Source organism: Onychostruthus taczanowskii, unplaced genomic scaffold (genome assembly GCF_017590055.1).
Source record: "Onychostruthus taczanowskii isolate IOZ18803 unplaced genomic scaffold, ASM1759005v1 scaffold24, whole genome shotgun sequence".
In the NCBI taxonomy this organism is placed as follows: domain Eukaryota; kingdom Metazoa; phylum Chordata; class Aves; order Passeriformes; family Passeridae; genus Onychostruthus; species Onychostruthus taczanowskii.
Window position 1 is genome coordinate 6,441,407 of NW_024499684.1, and position 15,073 is coordinate 6,456,479.

Genomic DNA, 15,073 nt, shown 5'->3' on the forward strand with positions numbered 1-15,073 from the left:
CATCCTTTAGCTTGGCAGTGTGGATTTAAAGGCTTTCAGGTTTGCTCATGGCTGAGAGGACCTGATACAGGAAAACTCCTTCATCTCCTTGGAGGAGATGCTGACTGCAGTTTTCAGGGAGCACCAAGGAAAGGCACAGGCAAACCTGCTCCTTTGGGTCTGAGGAGATTTGGGAACCAAGTCGATTCAGGTCTCTTTTAATATTGCAGATGGGAAGCAGATGACTCCTTTCTCCCATTATCTGCCTTTCCACCTCATTACATGAGCTGTGTGTCTCCTCATGTAACTCACAGCTTTTTAAAAGTCCACCAGCCCTTGGAGATGGAAAACAGCAAAGCAAGATATCACAGGGTTACAGGGGCACAGGGGTGGGGCTCAATATTACATTTCATAGCACAGCTCCTGCAGCAGTTCTTTCACACCTCTGCTACTGCATACAGCATTTTCTGGCTCTGTGCTCAAGGCAGACTTCATTTACCCTGGTGAGTGGAATCTTAATTTCTCTCAACCTCCCTGAAGTAGTTCCAGGTTTATTCTGAGACAAGGGAAGAACCTGATACTGGTTTTTGGAAAACAAATGAATTTGCTGCACCCTGGGAATTTTCATACACGACACATCCATCAGTTTTCCTTTCTGACTAACATTTGGCAACATGTACCTGTCAAATTTTTTATTTTTTTTTAATTCAAACCAAATTGTTTGTTATTTCTTCCAAACCACACATTGACTGTCAGCACAAAAGTTTCCACGTTGCCTCTGTGGGCTCACACACGTGGCTGCCCTGTGACCCACACCGAGGAACAGCCCTGGCTCTTGGAGAAGCTCAAATCCACTGAGGCAAGAATGTGAAAACACAGCTGGGCCCAGCAGCTTCTGCTGCTGCAGTAAATCCCTCTGCCCCTCCACACATCTCCCTACCCTGAAAGTCTTTAGGGGTGAAATCGTGAGTTTTCCTTCTCACTGCAGTTCTGTTTTGGCACTAAAATCCTTCTCGAGGCAAGGACAGTTTGGCATATTTTCATCGTCTGCCCATCAAGCTCTTAAAAAATTAAGTTATTAATCATCTGAACATTCACCTCTGCTGCACTTGCTGGCCAGAAAATCCCATAGGTGGTTATTTCAAATATGACTGTGTTTCTGTAGAAGATTTTTGAATTTAAAAAAACCCTGAAGCATGGACAAATGCACCTTGCCATGATTGCTGCCTAGCAGTGTATTTTTAAATCAGTCAGCTGAGCTTCTAGTTTATATTTCAATAATTTACTTACTTGGTAAAAGAAACTAAAACCCAAAAAAAAGCCTGACAAGCCCCACATTCATCACTTCGTTTATCTGAGGTCTCCTCTCTAGCAAAGCCTTGCTTGTGAGAAGGAAGAGAAGTTCGCAGCTAAATTGTTTTGTAACAGATGTATCGATGGAAAAAGTTACTAACTGGGAGTGTTCTCTCCTTCCGAGTCTCCCGTTGCTATTAGTGCTGCTCTGTAGGGTGTAGCTTTCCTCTTGGGCTTCTGTGTTTGCTTTACGTGTTGCTTTCCTCTTCCTTTTGCTCAGGAGCCTTTTTACGACCTGGCAAAATAACCCTGAGCAGCAGCACGGAGTCTGCAGGACAAAAATGAGCCTTTGCCTTAAATATCCCCGAGACAAATGGAGGTGAGTAGAAACCACCCCGGGCTGGGGAATTGCTCTTGGTTTGCTGTTCAGAAGTTGTTAGCGACTAGTACTTTGGATTTGTTTGGGGGTTTTCCCCCTGTTTGGCTGCGGGGTTGAGAATTTAACCAAAGTCAGGCATGGCAATGCAGCGGAGCTGTAATTGCATCCAGGCCTTGGGTAGGGATTACAGAGTTGGTTGGGACAGAAGTCCTTTGAGCAAGGATTCCTGGGCTTTCCTGGCAGACCCAAACACATTTTCCCTCCTCCTTTTCCCTGGTCCTGCAGTGTGTCTGTGTTTCTGGCTCCCTGTGCACTCTACACCTGATGAGAGCATTTACCCTGCTCCCATCACCTCCCTATACCTCATATATAATGCAGAGGTTGTATTTGCTCAGCTGTATTAAATCCTGCTATAAAAGCAGGGTGCAGAGGGCAGCTTCTGGATGCACAGTGAATCTCTGTAACTAATAAAATATAGCACCTGCCCTGCTGGAAGTGTCAGTGTGAAACCAGACTTGACAGGGTAAGTGATCCCAGTTCATAATCCTATGATGCTGGTACAGTTTGGTGGTACTGGCATAAATGTGGTACTGAGAGCTAAGCTGGGCTTTGAGATAAATTAAAATAGTGTCTTTAAAGGAAAATTACTCTGGATGGGATTTGATGACACGCAGATCTTTTACTCACAGGGTGTCATACCTGGCAGTTGGGTGCATGAAAATGATTCTGTGTTGTATAAACAAGACTCCACATGAGTCAAAAATAGGCAATTAAAGACTTTGTATTCTTGACACACCTTCTTTCTGTTTTCTAAGTTATCTTTTAAGAATCAAACAAGACTCCACATGAGTCAAAAAGAGCAATTAAAGACTTAATATTCTTGACACACCTTCTTTCTGTTTTCTAAGTTATCTTTTAAGAATTTTGAAATTTACTGAGATGGAGGGGTTTTTTTCTGTGCTGTTCAATGAGTATTTCTAATATCAAACTTTTAGGTTACATCAGTTTTGCCTGCACACCTATGGCATGTTGGTCTCCTGCTGTTTTTTCATGGGGTTTGGAGCCAGGTTTCCCAACTCTGCTTCCAAGAAAGAAAACTTTGTTATTTCCTGTTTACTGATAATTCAATCTTATGTCTATTATTTTAGGTTACATTAGTTTTGCCTGCACACCTATGGTATGTTGGTCTCCTGCTGTTTTTCATGGGGTTTGGAGCCAGGTTTCCCAACTCTGCTTCCAAGAAAGAAAACTTTGTTATTTCCTGTTTACTGATAATTCAATCTTATGTCTATTTAAAAGTTTTCTAAGAAAATACTGTTAGCAAACAACTGTAGGTCAGAGACCACAGGGCTAGTTCATACATGAAACAGAATGAACATATTCCTATTTGATGTAATGCAGAATCAACAGATAATTCTAATAATGCAGAATCAACGAATTTTTAGATTAGTTTCCTCTCCAGTTCACAGAGAGCAGACACTTCTCCCTCAGGTTGTAAAGTACCAGAAAGCAGAGTTGTGTATTGGGTTAGCAAACAACTGTAGGTCAGAGACCACAGGGCTAGTTCATACATGAAACAGAATGAACATATTCCTAAAATATTTGATGTAGTGCAGAATCAACAGACAATTCTAATAATGCAGAATCAACGAATTTTTAGATTAGTTTCCTCTCCAGTTCACAGAGAGCAGACACTTCTCCCTCAGGTTGTAAAGTACCAGAAAGCAGAGTTGTGTATTGGCGCATGAAGAAAATGTAACTTCTGGGGAGACACAAACTCAGCAAGGGTGTTAGAGAGGGACAACCTTCAACTGGGGATATAAAAACTGTCTTTTTCTTGGTGCTTGCCTCTGGCTTCTCCCTCCTGTCCCATGTAGACCCAAGGTTCCTTCACCCTGACTGGGTGTTCGTGCAGTGCTCTGGCTTTCTTCATCCCTTTCCACAGCAAAGGGCTCCCTGCAGCTGAAGGAAGAGTTCACATGTCTGTTCCAGAGATGACAGTGGGACTGTTCACTGGTTTCATGGAAACTCTGAGTTTAGCTGCCTTTTTTTTGGCAAACCCAGGCCCAGACAGCTGAGTCACTCCACACAAAGAGGCAGCTTTGAACATGTGCTTTTCCAAAATTTGCTTTCACCAAGGCTTCCAGGACACTTCTTGCTGCAGAACTTTGCTTTTCATTTGCTACACTGAGACAAAAACACAGGCAGCCCCACACTTGGTAATAAGGGAAGAGAAAGAAAATCCTGTGTGAGGAAGAAACCCAGAAGGGAGGCCTGGGTTGTGTCTAAAACCTTGAACCACAGACAGAGAGAAAAGAATTTAAAATAACCTGAATAGTTATTTTCACAACCTGATTTTATGTAAGGGAGAATTTCTACTGGCTTTTCAGTTTCTCTTTTTGGACAGCTTGAAATGCTGCCCACAGCCTGTGTAAAATCTGAAGGGGCAGGTTTTGGGCACATGGAAATAACCTGTTGCAGCCATCAAAGCCACATCAAGGTGATGTAGGACCAGTCATCCCTTCTCTCCTGGGCTCTCAGCTGGAGCACAGACCTTGGATTTCTGCTGTGAGCAGTTCATGCTCACAAGTCCTTCTGCTACTGAGTTATTCTAGCTGGCTATTATATTAGTTATTTTCAACTATTTTAATAATTATTCTAGTCTGAAAAAGAAAAAAAAAAAGGCAGAATCATGTGAATTGCAGAATCCAGAGGCTAAGAAAAATAGCATAGAGGAAGAGTACACAAAATATCCACCTGTGAAATAAAAATGTGCTGGGGAGTCAGTGGAGAGTGAAGAGAAAGAAACACCAGAGCAGCCAACTAGAAAAAAAAAAAGGCCAGCATAAGCCTTGATAGTCACAGGAAGATCAAAAATAAAATGAAACTACTTTGAAACCTCTCAGCTGGAATACATTTCAGAAGAGCCACCTAGTCTCAAAGAAAGCTGTCAGAATGGCAAATTGAAGTCAGCAGGCAAATTTGAACAGGAGATGTCTTAAAAACAGGAAAAAAACTATTCCTATAAGTAATACTTGACATGTCAGGAAGTAAAATACTTCTAAAAGAGAAACACTGGGAATGGGCAAAAACTGAATTTGAAAATCTTCTATCCAGTGTTTTACTACCTGCTGCTGGAGATCTGACAGCCATTTAAATTATTTCTCAAACTCATTTAAAAAAAAAAAAAAACCCAAAAAAAAAAACTTGCTTTGCCATCCCCTCAATTAGAGAAAAATCATCACATCATTTTATGTTGAGAGTTAGTTGAATGTCATGTCATATATCACTGCCTCTGCATCTGACAGGAATCAAAGCAGACACTTTGAAAGGCAAGTGTCTTTGAACTGCTAATTATGCTTAACAAAGAAAGTGTTTCACATGTTGCTTCTTAATGAAATTTCTGCTTTTACCTAAAAGGTTTTTTTCCCATCTTATTTCTGGACAGCATGAAATTATGTTGAAACTATCTGTAATCTATTTATTTCTGATTATACTGGGATGTTTAAAAAAGTGGGGGAAATATTCTGTGCTTCTTGCATAACCAAAAGCTTTTGGATATTTGTTGAGAAATAGTGGCAAAGGTAACCCCCTGGTAGATATGCTTCTCTTTTGGATATATGGTATTAAAGGCATCTGTGAATGTTCTGAATGTGAAAATAGTATCTTAGCTCAATTCCTCTACTCCCAGACATTTCTTCTTCCTCAGCTTTCTCTTTGGGGCCTTATTCTCAAATCAGTGTAAAATACCCAAAAAAAGCTACACACAGATAAATCTTCTCAAACAAGAGCAGTTACCAAACAGGAGGATAATTTGTAGGGAGAAAAAGACAACAAGTGTTGGGCCAGCAATTTGGCATTGTCTCTAATTCCACCTCATTTAAGTACTTTGCATAAGGTTCAAAAAAAGAAAAACAAACATATAAACAACAACAACAACAAAAAATCAGCAAAACCCAAACAAACACCCAGATTGCAGTGTAATTCCCCAGAGCCTCAAATCTCTTGACTTACATCTCCTCTAATCTTAAAGCTTCTGAAGTGATGCCAAAAAGTGAAACTCTACAAGTCCTGGGCTAGGAAGCAAGTGGTGTGTGTCTGCTCTGCTTTGATCTGCCAGAGGAGAGATTGTTTTTCTGGTCAACATCAAGCCATGTCTTTCAAATTAGGAATCTTCTGTCTAGGAAAATACTGGAATATGAGGCTGTGAAGAAAGTTCCAGTAATGTAAAGAGCTGCTGGCAAGTCAGGAATTGATGGTAAAACCTGCAGTACCTAATATGAATCAGTAAGTTTTGTACTGTTACTCTCCATCACTGGAATAATGGATTTTCCTGCTGTTAGCCAGACCAGAATTATTTTTTTAAAAAGTAGAATATTCTCTGATTTATATTTCTTGAAGTGAAGAAGGGAAGGCAAGATTCGTGCTGGCTCCTCAAATTGTAAGAGACAATGTAAGCTCAAGAGTGTTGATTCTCATTTTCCTTAAAACTACTTTTAAAAAGCTTTACATATACAGGCAGAACAAAAATGACAGTCAGGTCTGTTAACTACTTTAGAACTGCTCCTTTCCATTGCCAGTTTGTCCCACACACTCCTCTGAGGTATACAGTTTTGGAAAAATGCTTAAAACATATAAATAGTACAGTTCAGTCAATTGCTGTTCATCAGTAAATAAGAGCATTCAGAGGCACAGTCACGCAGCAGAGCCTGGGATTAGCTCTCAATTGCCTCTTCTGTGAAATCTCCCTGCTGTTTCCTCACATCCATTCACAAACATTCTTCCTTTCCACCCACTCACAGTCCCTACAAGAGTGTTTAGGAGCTCAGCTGGGATTAAGATGTGGACATTAGATATAAAAAGCAATTTTAAAAATCCATAATGTGCTGGTGGTATCCTTAAATGCTTCTCTTGCCCTGGCACTGACTGGTATGAGCTCTGTGATTATGCCAGGTTGACAGCCCTGGTGGGATGCTGGGTTGCAGGAAGCAGGTTTGGTGCCATTCCCAGTAGGTCCTGGGGAGAAGTCCCTGGATTTGAAGTGTGGAAGAGGCTCCCCATGGAACATGCAGCAACCCTCTCCCAGTGACTGTGGCGCTGAGCCTGGGGAGTTCCTTTTGTGGGGCCGTGTTTATGCACACAAAAACGTGTGTTGCTCTTGTGTGCATAAACATGGCCCCACAAAAGGAACCCATAAAAGTGTGCTCAAGGATGAAAAGCAAAAGGAAAAGAAGAGGATGAACCAAACAGAGAGTTATTCCAATTTCACCTTATGCCCTGGGAAGGCAAAGAGAGAGGAGTGTAACCTCAATGAGATCACTGATGAGCATTACCTGAGAGCTGCTCAGTATGTGCCTAATCCCTTTTGTTCAGTTGTGCCTTAAAGGCAACTTCAAAAGTACTTCATACCAAAAACCCCACCCAGCCAAAATTCACCTATGCACATTACCAATAACAATCTCACAGGCAAATGTTAGCCTGTATGTTCCATTTCCCAATCCTGATATCTGCATGTCCCCAAAGGATCAGTGTGATTCCTGGTAACATTAGGAAACCACGCAGTGGGTGTTGTACATCAGATTGACACCCTAGAGAGGAGCTGCTGGCTGAACAGCTCTATTTTTCATGAAGCACACCTTTCACTTTATGCCTAGTGGAGTGATGTGTGATTCAGGAATTCTGGAAATTACTTTGAAAAACGGGTTAAGAAAAACAGAGAGAAGTGGTGCAGGTAAAGCTGAACCTGCCATGGGGCAGTAGATGGACCAAGCGACCCCTGAGGGGCCTCCCAGTCTTTCTTTTCTATGATTTCTCTACCTTAATGCTTCTGCCTCACTAACTAGACAGCTGGCCCTGTGTCAGTCAACAAGCAAGACAAATGATGGAGGCTGGCTTAGATGAGGCCAGTTTGGACTGTTTTGTTTGCACTCATGAGCAGCCACGAGCGCTGGAGGAGAGCTAACAGGCTACATGCATGGCCAGTTGTTGTCTGTGTTTGCAGACGACTGAAGAGCTGAAATCTCTCCCCACAGAAGAAAGGTTGTGCATGCCAACACTGTCCATTTCACAGCTTCTGTAGAAAATACCCAGTTGCCTACCCTAGTCTGTGATACTGCTTTTGTGGCACATATTCCTCATTGCATTAGAATTCCTGTTATAAAATTGACTTCTAAATGAGGGAGTGGACTTCATCTATATGTTTGGAGGCAGACGGTCTAAAAACTACTATAAAAAATGTCAATTCCTGACCTTATCCTCCAGCTGAGCCCTGAGAACTTTGGCCTCTTTTGAGAGGCTGCTCAAACATGAGCCAGGTTAATGCAGTTAACCTTGAATTCCTGGTGGTGTCCTGGCCTTGCCTGCCTGCAGGGTAATGAGCTCACCAGTTTGTGGTGTTGAGGCTGCTTGGAAATGATGTAGCACTGGTCTGTGTGTTACTGGTAGCACTGGGAAAAGGAGCAAAGGGAGAGGAAACATCACTCATTCCACTGTCACCCACACTGGGTGGAATCCCTTGCTGCAGCAGCTCCTGCTGTCTCCAGTGATATTTCCCCTGAATCCTATTTCAATGCATTTACTGTGCTCAGGGGTTTTGTTAAGAGATTGAAAGCCCTGGATTTAGAGCTATCACAAAGCAAATAGTCTTGAAAATAAGTGTATTTGAGCAAGAAGAGCCAAATCCTCATCTGGAGAGGAAACTTTGATCTCCTCACATCAGCCCTTCTCCAATTTTCAGTCTCGATTGTACTCAGGGGAAACTTAAGATTTATGTGAGTCAGAATACACCTGAGTTTTAGTTCTTTCACTGCTGAGAAATATGTACAGTTGTTCCCATTATTTCAGAAGGGTTGGTTTCTTGGTAGTTTTTTAACATCACACTCTGGTGTCTTTTTAAATTTTTTTTTTTTTTTTGAAAAAATTTTTTTTTTTAAAGGCTCTTATTTTTGCAGCTTAGGAGTCATAATGAATAAAAACCTGTGAATGCAATTCAGTCCAGATCCACGTGTTGAGTCATGGGTTCCTCTTCAGAACGTGCAGGAGTCAAATCTTGTCCTTGTAAGGGGATTGGCAGTAGCTTTGGAAAGATCTGTCCTCTTTCCCAGTTTGCAATCATGAGCTGTACTTCCAGCTCGCTTTTTATATAAAAGCAAATAAACATTTTATCTGCAGGCATCAGATATTGTCTTAGCAACCATCCCTATATCTGTGTGCAGCTGCACAGGGTGGGGAAGGAGGCTCTGAATTTGTTATGTGGTCTGAGTGTGTCTCACACTGTTCATATTCATGCTACTGTTAGGAGATCCTTTCTTATTTTTGCAGCTTAGTAGTCATAATGAATAAAAACCTGTGAATGCAATTCAGTCCAGATCCACGTGTTGAGTCATGGGTTCCTCTTCAGAACGTGCAGGAGTCAAATCTTGTCCTTGTAAGGGGATTGGCAGTAGCTTTGGAAAGATCTGTCCTCTTTCCCAGTTTGCAATCATGAGCTGTACTTCCAGCTCGCTTTTTATATAAAAGCAAATAAACATTTTATCTGCAGGCATCAGATATTGTCTTAGCAACCATCCCTATATCTGTGTGCAGCTGCACAGGGTGGGGAAGGAGGCTCTGAATTTGTTATGTGGTCTGAGTGTGTCTCACACTGTTCATATTCATGCTACTGTTAGGAGATCCTTTTCTTTCCCTCTCTCTCATCTTTTACTCAACCCAAACAAAGCCAAACAAGAGATTCCCACACCTCTGTCATCCATCATGTAGCTACTCTTTCATCATACCTGTGCAGCATTTTCAAAATCAGTGCTTACATTTTGTCAGTTACTATTAAACAGTTTTTCAGTGCTCTAAATCCCTTGATTTGGAGAATGCCCGAGCTAATGAGGTGAACAGAACAAAACCATTTCAGGCACTGCTGGTTCAGTGAGACCCTCAGCTCTATCCCTGGGCTCCTCCTCACTCTGAAGAAGAGCTCTCTTTGCCTCTTGGGGTATATTTCTGACCTTTGCCTCCTTTTACCTATTTGAAATGTTCTTGCCATGCAACTGCTCGGGCAGTACTGCCTTACGGAGCCAGCCAGGGACTTCTTTTTGCTGTCCTGGGGGTAAATGTCACCCTCACAGCCTTATCAGCACACCAGACAGACACACACCTGCATTTCCCCTCCATATTAATAAGGTGAACATTATTACACATTTTGTTAAGCCATAAGTACAACAGCAACCTTAGGCAGTACAACCCAGGCTTGACATTGATCCTAATCTAAAGGCAAAGCTGTGCTCAGGCAGGACAAGCTTTCAGGTTCTGATGGCTGCTTGTGTTTCCAGGTTTTGGTAAGGAAAAGGTGTTGAGAACACACTTGAAATGATTTATAATCAACTTTTGTGGCTCCAGATCGGGCAGATAAACATGGGAGTGAATTTGTTGAGGAAAACAAGCTGCCATTCTGAGCAGCTGGAGGTTTAGCCATCCCCAGAGCAAAGTCCATCAAACCCAGAGATGTGGCACTCTGCCAGACTGCTGCATGTGTGTCACTTTGATGGTCACACAGGAATGCCCTCTGGGCAGGAGGGGATTAATGATAACTCTCTGAAGCCCCAAGTGCCTCATTTTTGATCTTCCTGTGGCAGCATATTTCTTCCATTTTCACTTTGTTCTCAAAGCTTCACTCTTCATTTAAACCCTCTAAGGAAACTCCTTGCAAGATAGATGTACATTACCCTTTCAGGAGAAACAGAATCTCTGTCAGAAAAATAAATACTGAAATCTGTTTAGCAATGCCCCTCATGTAGACATCTCTCTCTCATCTTCTTTAAATATTAGTTTAGAAACCAGCTTTCATTGATAGAAATTTAATTGCCATAATCCAGATAGCATGGAATATTTCTATAGTGATGCTCTAATGCTAATTTGCAAGAATGGGAGAACATTTGCCATCCTAACAAATTCCTTTTGTCCTTGGATAAAAGAGACAGCAAAGACAGTGCCCCTGGCTAAGTGGAGACATGAGATAGATATACACAGTGCTCTGTATATGAAGTCTAGTGTTGGAGATGTTAATAATTTTCAGTTTAACTCCTACAGAATTAAAACTAAATCTTTGTACTCATTTCTAAGAAGAAACCTGCTTGGAAATTGCCTGACTTTGTGTTTTGAAAGATGGAAAAGATTACTCTTCATATTGACCTTGGAGACGTGGATCCAAATAATGATATCTGGGTATTTATACAAATGGTTCTTCTCAAAGCTGCCCATCACAGCTAATTTTGCCAAATACACATGAAGTTTATAAAACCAGAAACATCTCCTACTTAATCTGAATCTATCCTTGAAAGTGTATGGAATGAGCCCTAAATCCCAGTCCAGCAGACTAATGTAAGACTTAAGAGCCACCGTGTGAGGTACAAGATTTGGTGGACACTGTTAGTAACTACAATTAAACTAGTGTGCAAACCCATGTACTGATAATAATGATAACACCAACCAGTCTGGACAGTATTTCTACATCACCCTCCTCCTTTTCTAAAGCAGTGGTTTAGGGCTAAAACTGTGGGTGTAAAAAGATTTCATTTCATTCCTCAGGCTTGATACAAGTTCAGGGCACAGTCACCATGATTCACACTCCTCACTTGTGGTTTATTCCTGTTCAATCCAGCCCCAGCTGGTGTCTGTGAATCTGATAAAGACTGTCCCATCTCACACAGCTGCAAGCACATTCCAGACCCACCAGGAACACACTGCCCTACCCTGAAGCTAGAGGTGCTTGGGCAGAGCTGCATCAACCCTTCTTAGCTGCCAGAAGGAAGGTGAAATAAGGAAAAAGGCTCAGAACAGCACAGAGCTCAAGAATTGAGTTAGTCTGCAGACCATGGTAAAATGAGGAAAAAGGCTCTTATAGAACAGCACAGAGCTCAAGAATTGAGTTAGTCTGCAGACCATGGTGAGACAAGAGTGCCACTCAGCCAGCCTGCTCAGTGGGGACACTGGGTGCAGGAGCAGGGGCAGGAGACAGGACAACTCCATCACTCTGCTCTGCCCAGCTTTGCTGTGCACCTTGGCTTGTCAGGACAAAACAAGTTCTCCTCTGCCTGTGAAACCCAGAGCCCAGCAAGCAGATCCAGGCCAAAGTGAGACAGCAGCACCTGCCAACACATTTGCAAGGACTGTTGTGAGCTCTACATAAATATTATTTGTGAGGAGCAAAAAGAGATTAACATCTAACCAGTGGCTCTCAGCAGAGTCACCTTCAGACCAGCCAGGCACAGTCCTACTTAATCTGCCTGCATTTCCAGAGCACTGATCACTATGTATCTTTACATCGTGGCCATCCATCACAGCACCAGATTCTCATATAAATACTGCCAGCAGCACTGTGAGCAGCAACATTCCCTCCTTCTCCCTCTGCATCTTATTATTGAAGTTGCTGCTGGCAAAGGAAAGGAAAGTGGCTGTGTCCACAGTGACATTAGTAGAACTGTCAACTTAATCAATGCTGATCCTTTCCCCCTCATCCCTGCTTCTCTGCCTGTTCTCCTTTTTGAGGCAGCAGTAAATCTGTGTAAATTCACCATAGTGCACAGCCATCCAGGAATCCTGCTGGTGTTCCACGAAGCCTTTGGTACCTGTCTGTCTCCAAGTCCACATGCCATGTCCCCCTCGGCCACCAGGCCCCCCAGGCACAGCCATTGCCAGGGCTCCCAGGGGCCAGGCTTCTCCTGGACAGCAGGAGCATCCCTGGGAGCAGCCAGAGCAAGGAACCCATCTGCTCTCTGCAGGTTCCTCATCACAGAGGAAACAGGATTCCAGCAGCACTGAAGCCAGAGCAGGACACAAGAGAGGCTGGGTGCTTTGACAGAGACCATACCGCAACCAAAAAAAACTGTAGCAAAGTTTTCCAAACCCTTAGGAGCTTGAATGTTTATAAATAGTCCCTAAGCAATTCAATTCAAACAAAATGTGGTTTTCCACTTTGGAAAGGAGCAGGTAAACCTCCACTAGTGGTGCAACCCTATTCAGCTCACTCATCCCACTGGGCCATTATGGAGAACAGTGCGGTGTGTAAAGAGTGTGTAATTTTTGTATTATAAAAATATAAAGTATTGCTGCGGACAATACTTCATATGTGAACTGCAGAGGACTGACCATGAGGGGACCCTCCTGAGCTCCAGGTACCCCATTAACTCAGGCAGAACCAGCAGACATGTGTGAGCAGAGAGCAGCTGTATTTGGTCACACAGTTGTAAAGCATGAGATGCACAGGCAGCTTGTTTGGTATTTTTGTTTGTGTAGGGTTTAATTTTTTTTAAAGACAGTTTTCAGAAACTGAGATTTATTTTTTTCCTCCTCAGCTCACCAGGCTGATACACACTTCATGGTGTGACTTGTTTGATAGGTGTCAGTGAGCTGGAACTGGAGTTCATGTAACAAACACTACTAATGTGCTTGGAGAGGGAGCATCAGAGCAAAGACAGACATTCTTGGACAGCTAGCATTTCAAAAGTTTCAGCATCCGTAATCCTCCCTCTCTGCCTTATGTCTTGCACATTTAGGGTGTGGTGTTTGCACACCCTTGTCACTCCCTACCTCCTGTCAGCTCGTTGCAGTTCTCAGCCAGTCAGTGTCACTCTGCCCTGTTGTCACCTGACATTCCCTACAGTCTGGAAAGGGAGTTCAGTGATCTGCCCCATTGTATTCAGCCACAGGGTCTGCAGAGCAAGCACAGGCCAGGGGTTTTGCCCCCTGGTCTCTCCTCCATGCAGCCCATCTGAACCACAGCCAAGGCACAGCTTCTGCCAGGGGCAGGAGGGATCACACTCAGGGGCTCACCAAACTCAAATATTGTCTTTTCTGCAATTTCTCCCATCATAGAGTAGATGTGGCCTGACACTATAGATGTGTTCCTTATACTTTTAATAGTTATTCTGTATAAACTTTCTCTCCTCCACTGTGTCTCCATTGCTCCTCTGGCATTATCTTCTTTGAGAAGCAGTCAAGTAAAAATTAAGTACTGTGTTACTGCACCAGGTTTCCCCAAGATTTTGGGGTCAGAGAAAGAAAGGTTAATTTCTTCCCTTCCATGACAGAATAACCCACTCCAGGCAGCACTGCAGTGCTAGCAGGTAACTGCATTTCAGGAGGAGTAATTCCACCTGGTCGATATTCCCACCAGCCCAGCTGTGGAGAGCTGGTTGTTTAACATCTCTAGATTGCGCAGTGAAATCTACCTAATCAGCTCCTGTCTCAATTTTCAAATCTCATTGAAAACCATACCTTGTCTTCCTCAGCAGTACTGCCTCATTTTCCACTTCCACTGAGCTATTATTTAATTCACTGGCAGTAGCTGGCACTGACTGGAACACAGTTCACAGGGTTGACCTGGAGCCACAGCCCAGGGCTGAACAGTCCTACAAGCTTGGACAAAGCACTGTGCCCCTGTTTCCTCATCTTTGACATAAGAGTAATGTTTCTGCTGCCAAGGGAGGCTGGAATAATTATGCTTCAGGAATATTCAATGCTAAACACTTCTAGTCTATTTATCATGTTTATAGAGTAATGGCTTTCAGGAATAAGAGATTAGAGAATAGCCCTGTAGTTACAGATCTGGGCTGGAGTACAGGAGAGCTGTCTCCTGGCTCTTAGGAAACAGGAGAGACCCGAGGCAAAATTTGGGCTTAAACCTTTAGGATGGAAAATACAACCTTTTCCTCTATGGAAGCTAAGTAATTCCTATTTGTGAGTTTGCAACCAGAGCAGTTGCTGTCAGTTTTTAAGTGAATTGTCACTTGTACAGCTGCAGTATGGATTCAGTTTATAAGTAAAGGACAAGGAATAACTGCAGTTAGGAGAGGATGTGCAGCGCTTGGTCAATATCTGTTCCATGTATTTAATGAAACCCTGCACACCAGAATTAATTCAATGAGGGAAATGTCTCTCAGAGCCAATGCTGACTTCAGTAGTCATTCATGACATTGAACAAGACAGCTATTACTTGTGTCCCTTTCACTGAAAAGAAGGAGCACACCATCAGACCCACTACCTACTGAAAAACCAGACAAGGTTGCTTACAGTCTGCAAAACCAAGGCACAGCCTTTGAGGGTTTCCCTTTTAATGTGGTTTCCAGACAAGCCTCTCTGCCACCTTCAAAGACTTAAAGACATGCCACACTGATCTCCCATGGAAGTTTTGCAGGAGAAGCCCAGCAGATTTGATTCATGCCACGAGGTGTGAGCAGACAGAGCCCATCCTGCTACCACTGCCCAGCCTGCCTGCTGCCCACCAGCTGCCCCAGCTGCCAGTGAAACTGCACTGCAAATGCTCTTACTCCCCTTCTTTCCATGATTCCTGAGGAAACCCTCAGTTCATCTACTGCTCTTTAAGCAATGAATAGACTCCATGAAGCATGTGGTGAGCAGGGGCTCTGCAGGGCC

The 15,073-nt window shown here is 43.0% G+C and overlaps 1 protein-coding gene across 2 annotated transcripts in view; it reads left to right on the forward strand.

Moving 5' to 3' along the window:
- Positions 1 to 1,559: 1,559 nt before the first annotated feature.
- Positions 1,560 to 15,073, forward strand: part of LOC121336541 (calcium-activated potassium channel subunit beta-2) — a 142,042-nt gene continuing 128,528 nt past the window's right edge. For both annotated transcript variants that reach the window (XM_041405828.1, XM_041405830.1), the window contains exon 1: positions 1,560 to 1,651. In XM_041405828.1, coding sequence (XP_041261762.1) covers positions 1,614 to 1,651 — 38 coding nt within the window. In that variant the 5' untranslated portion in view covers positions 1,560 to 1,613. The remainder of the gene's footprint in view (positions 1,652 to 15,073) is intronic.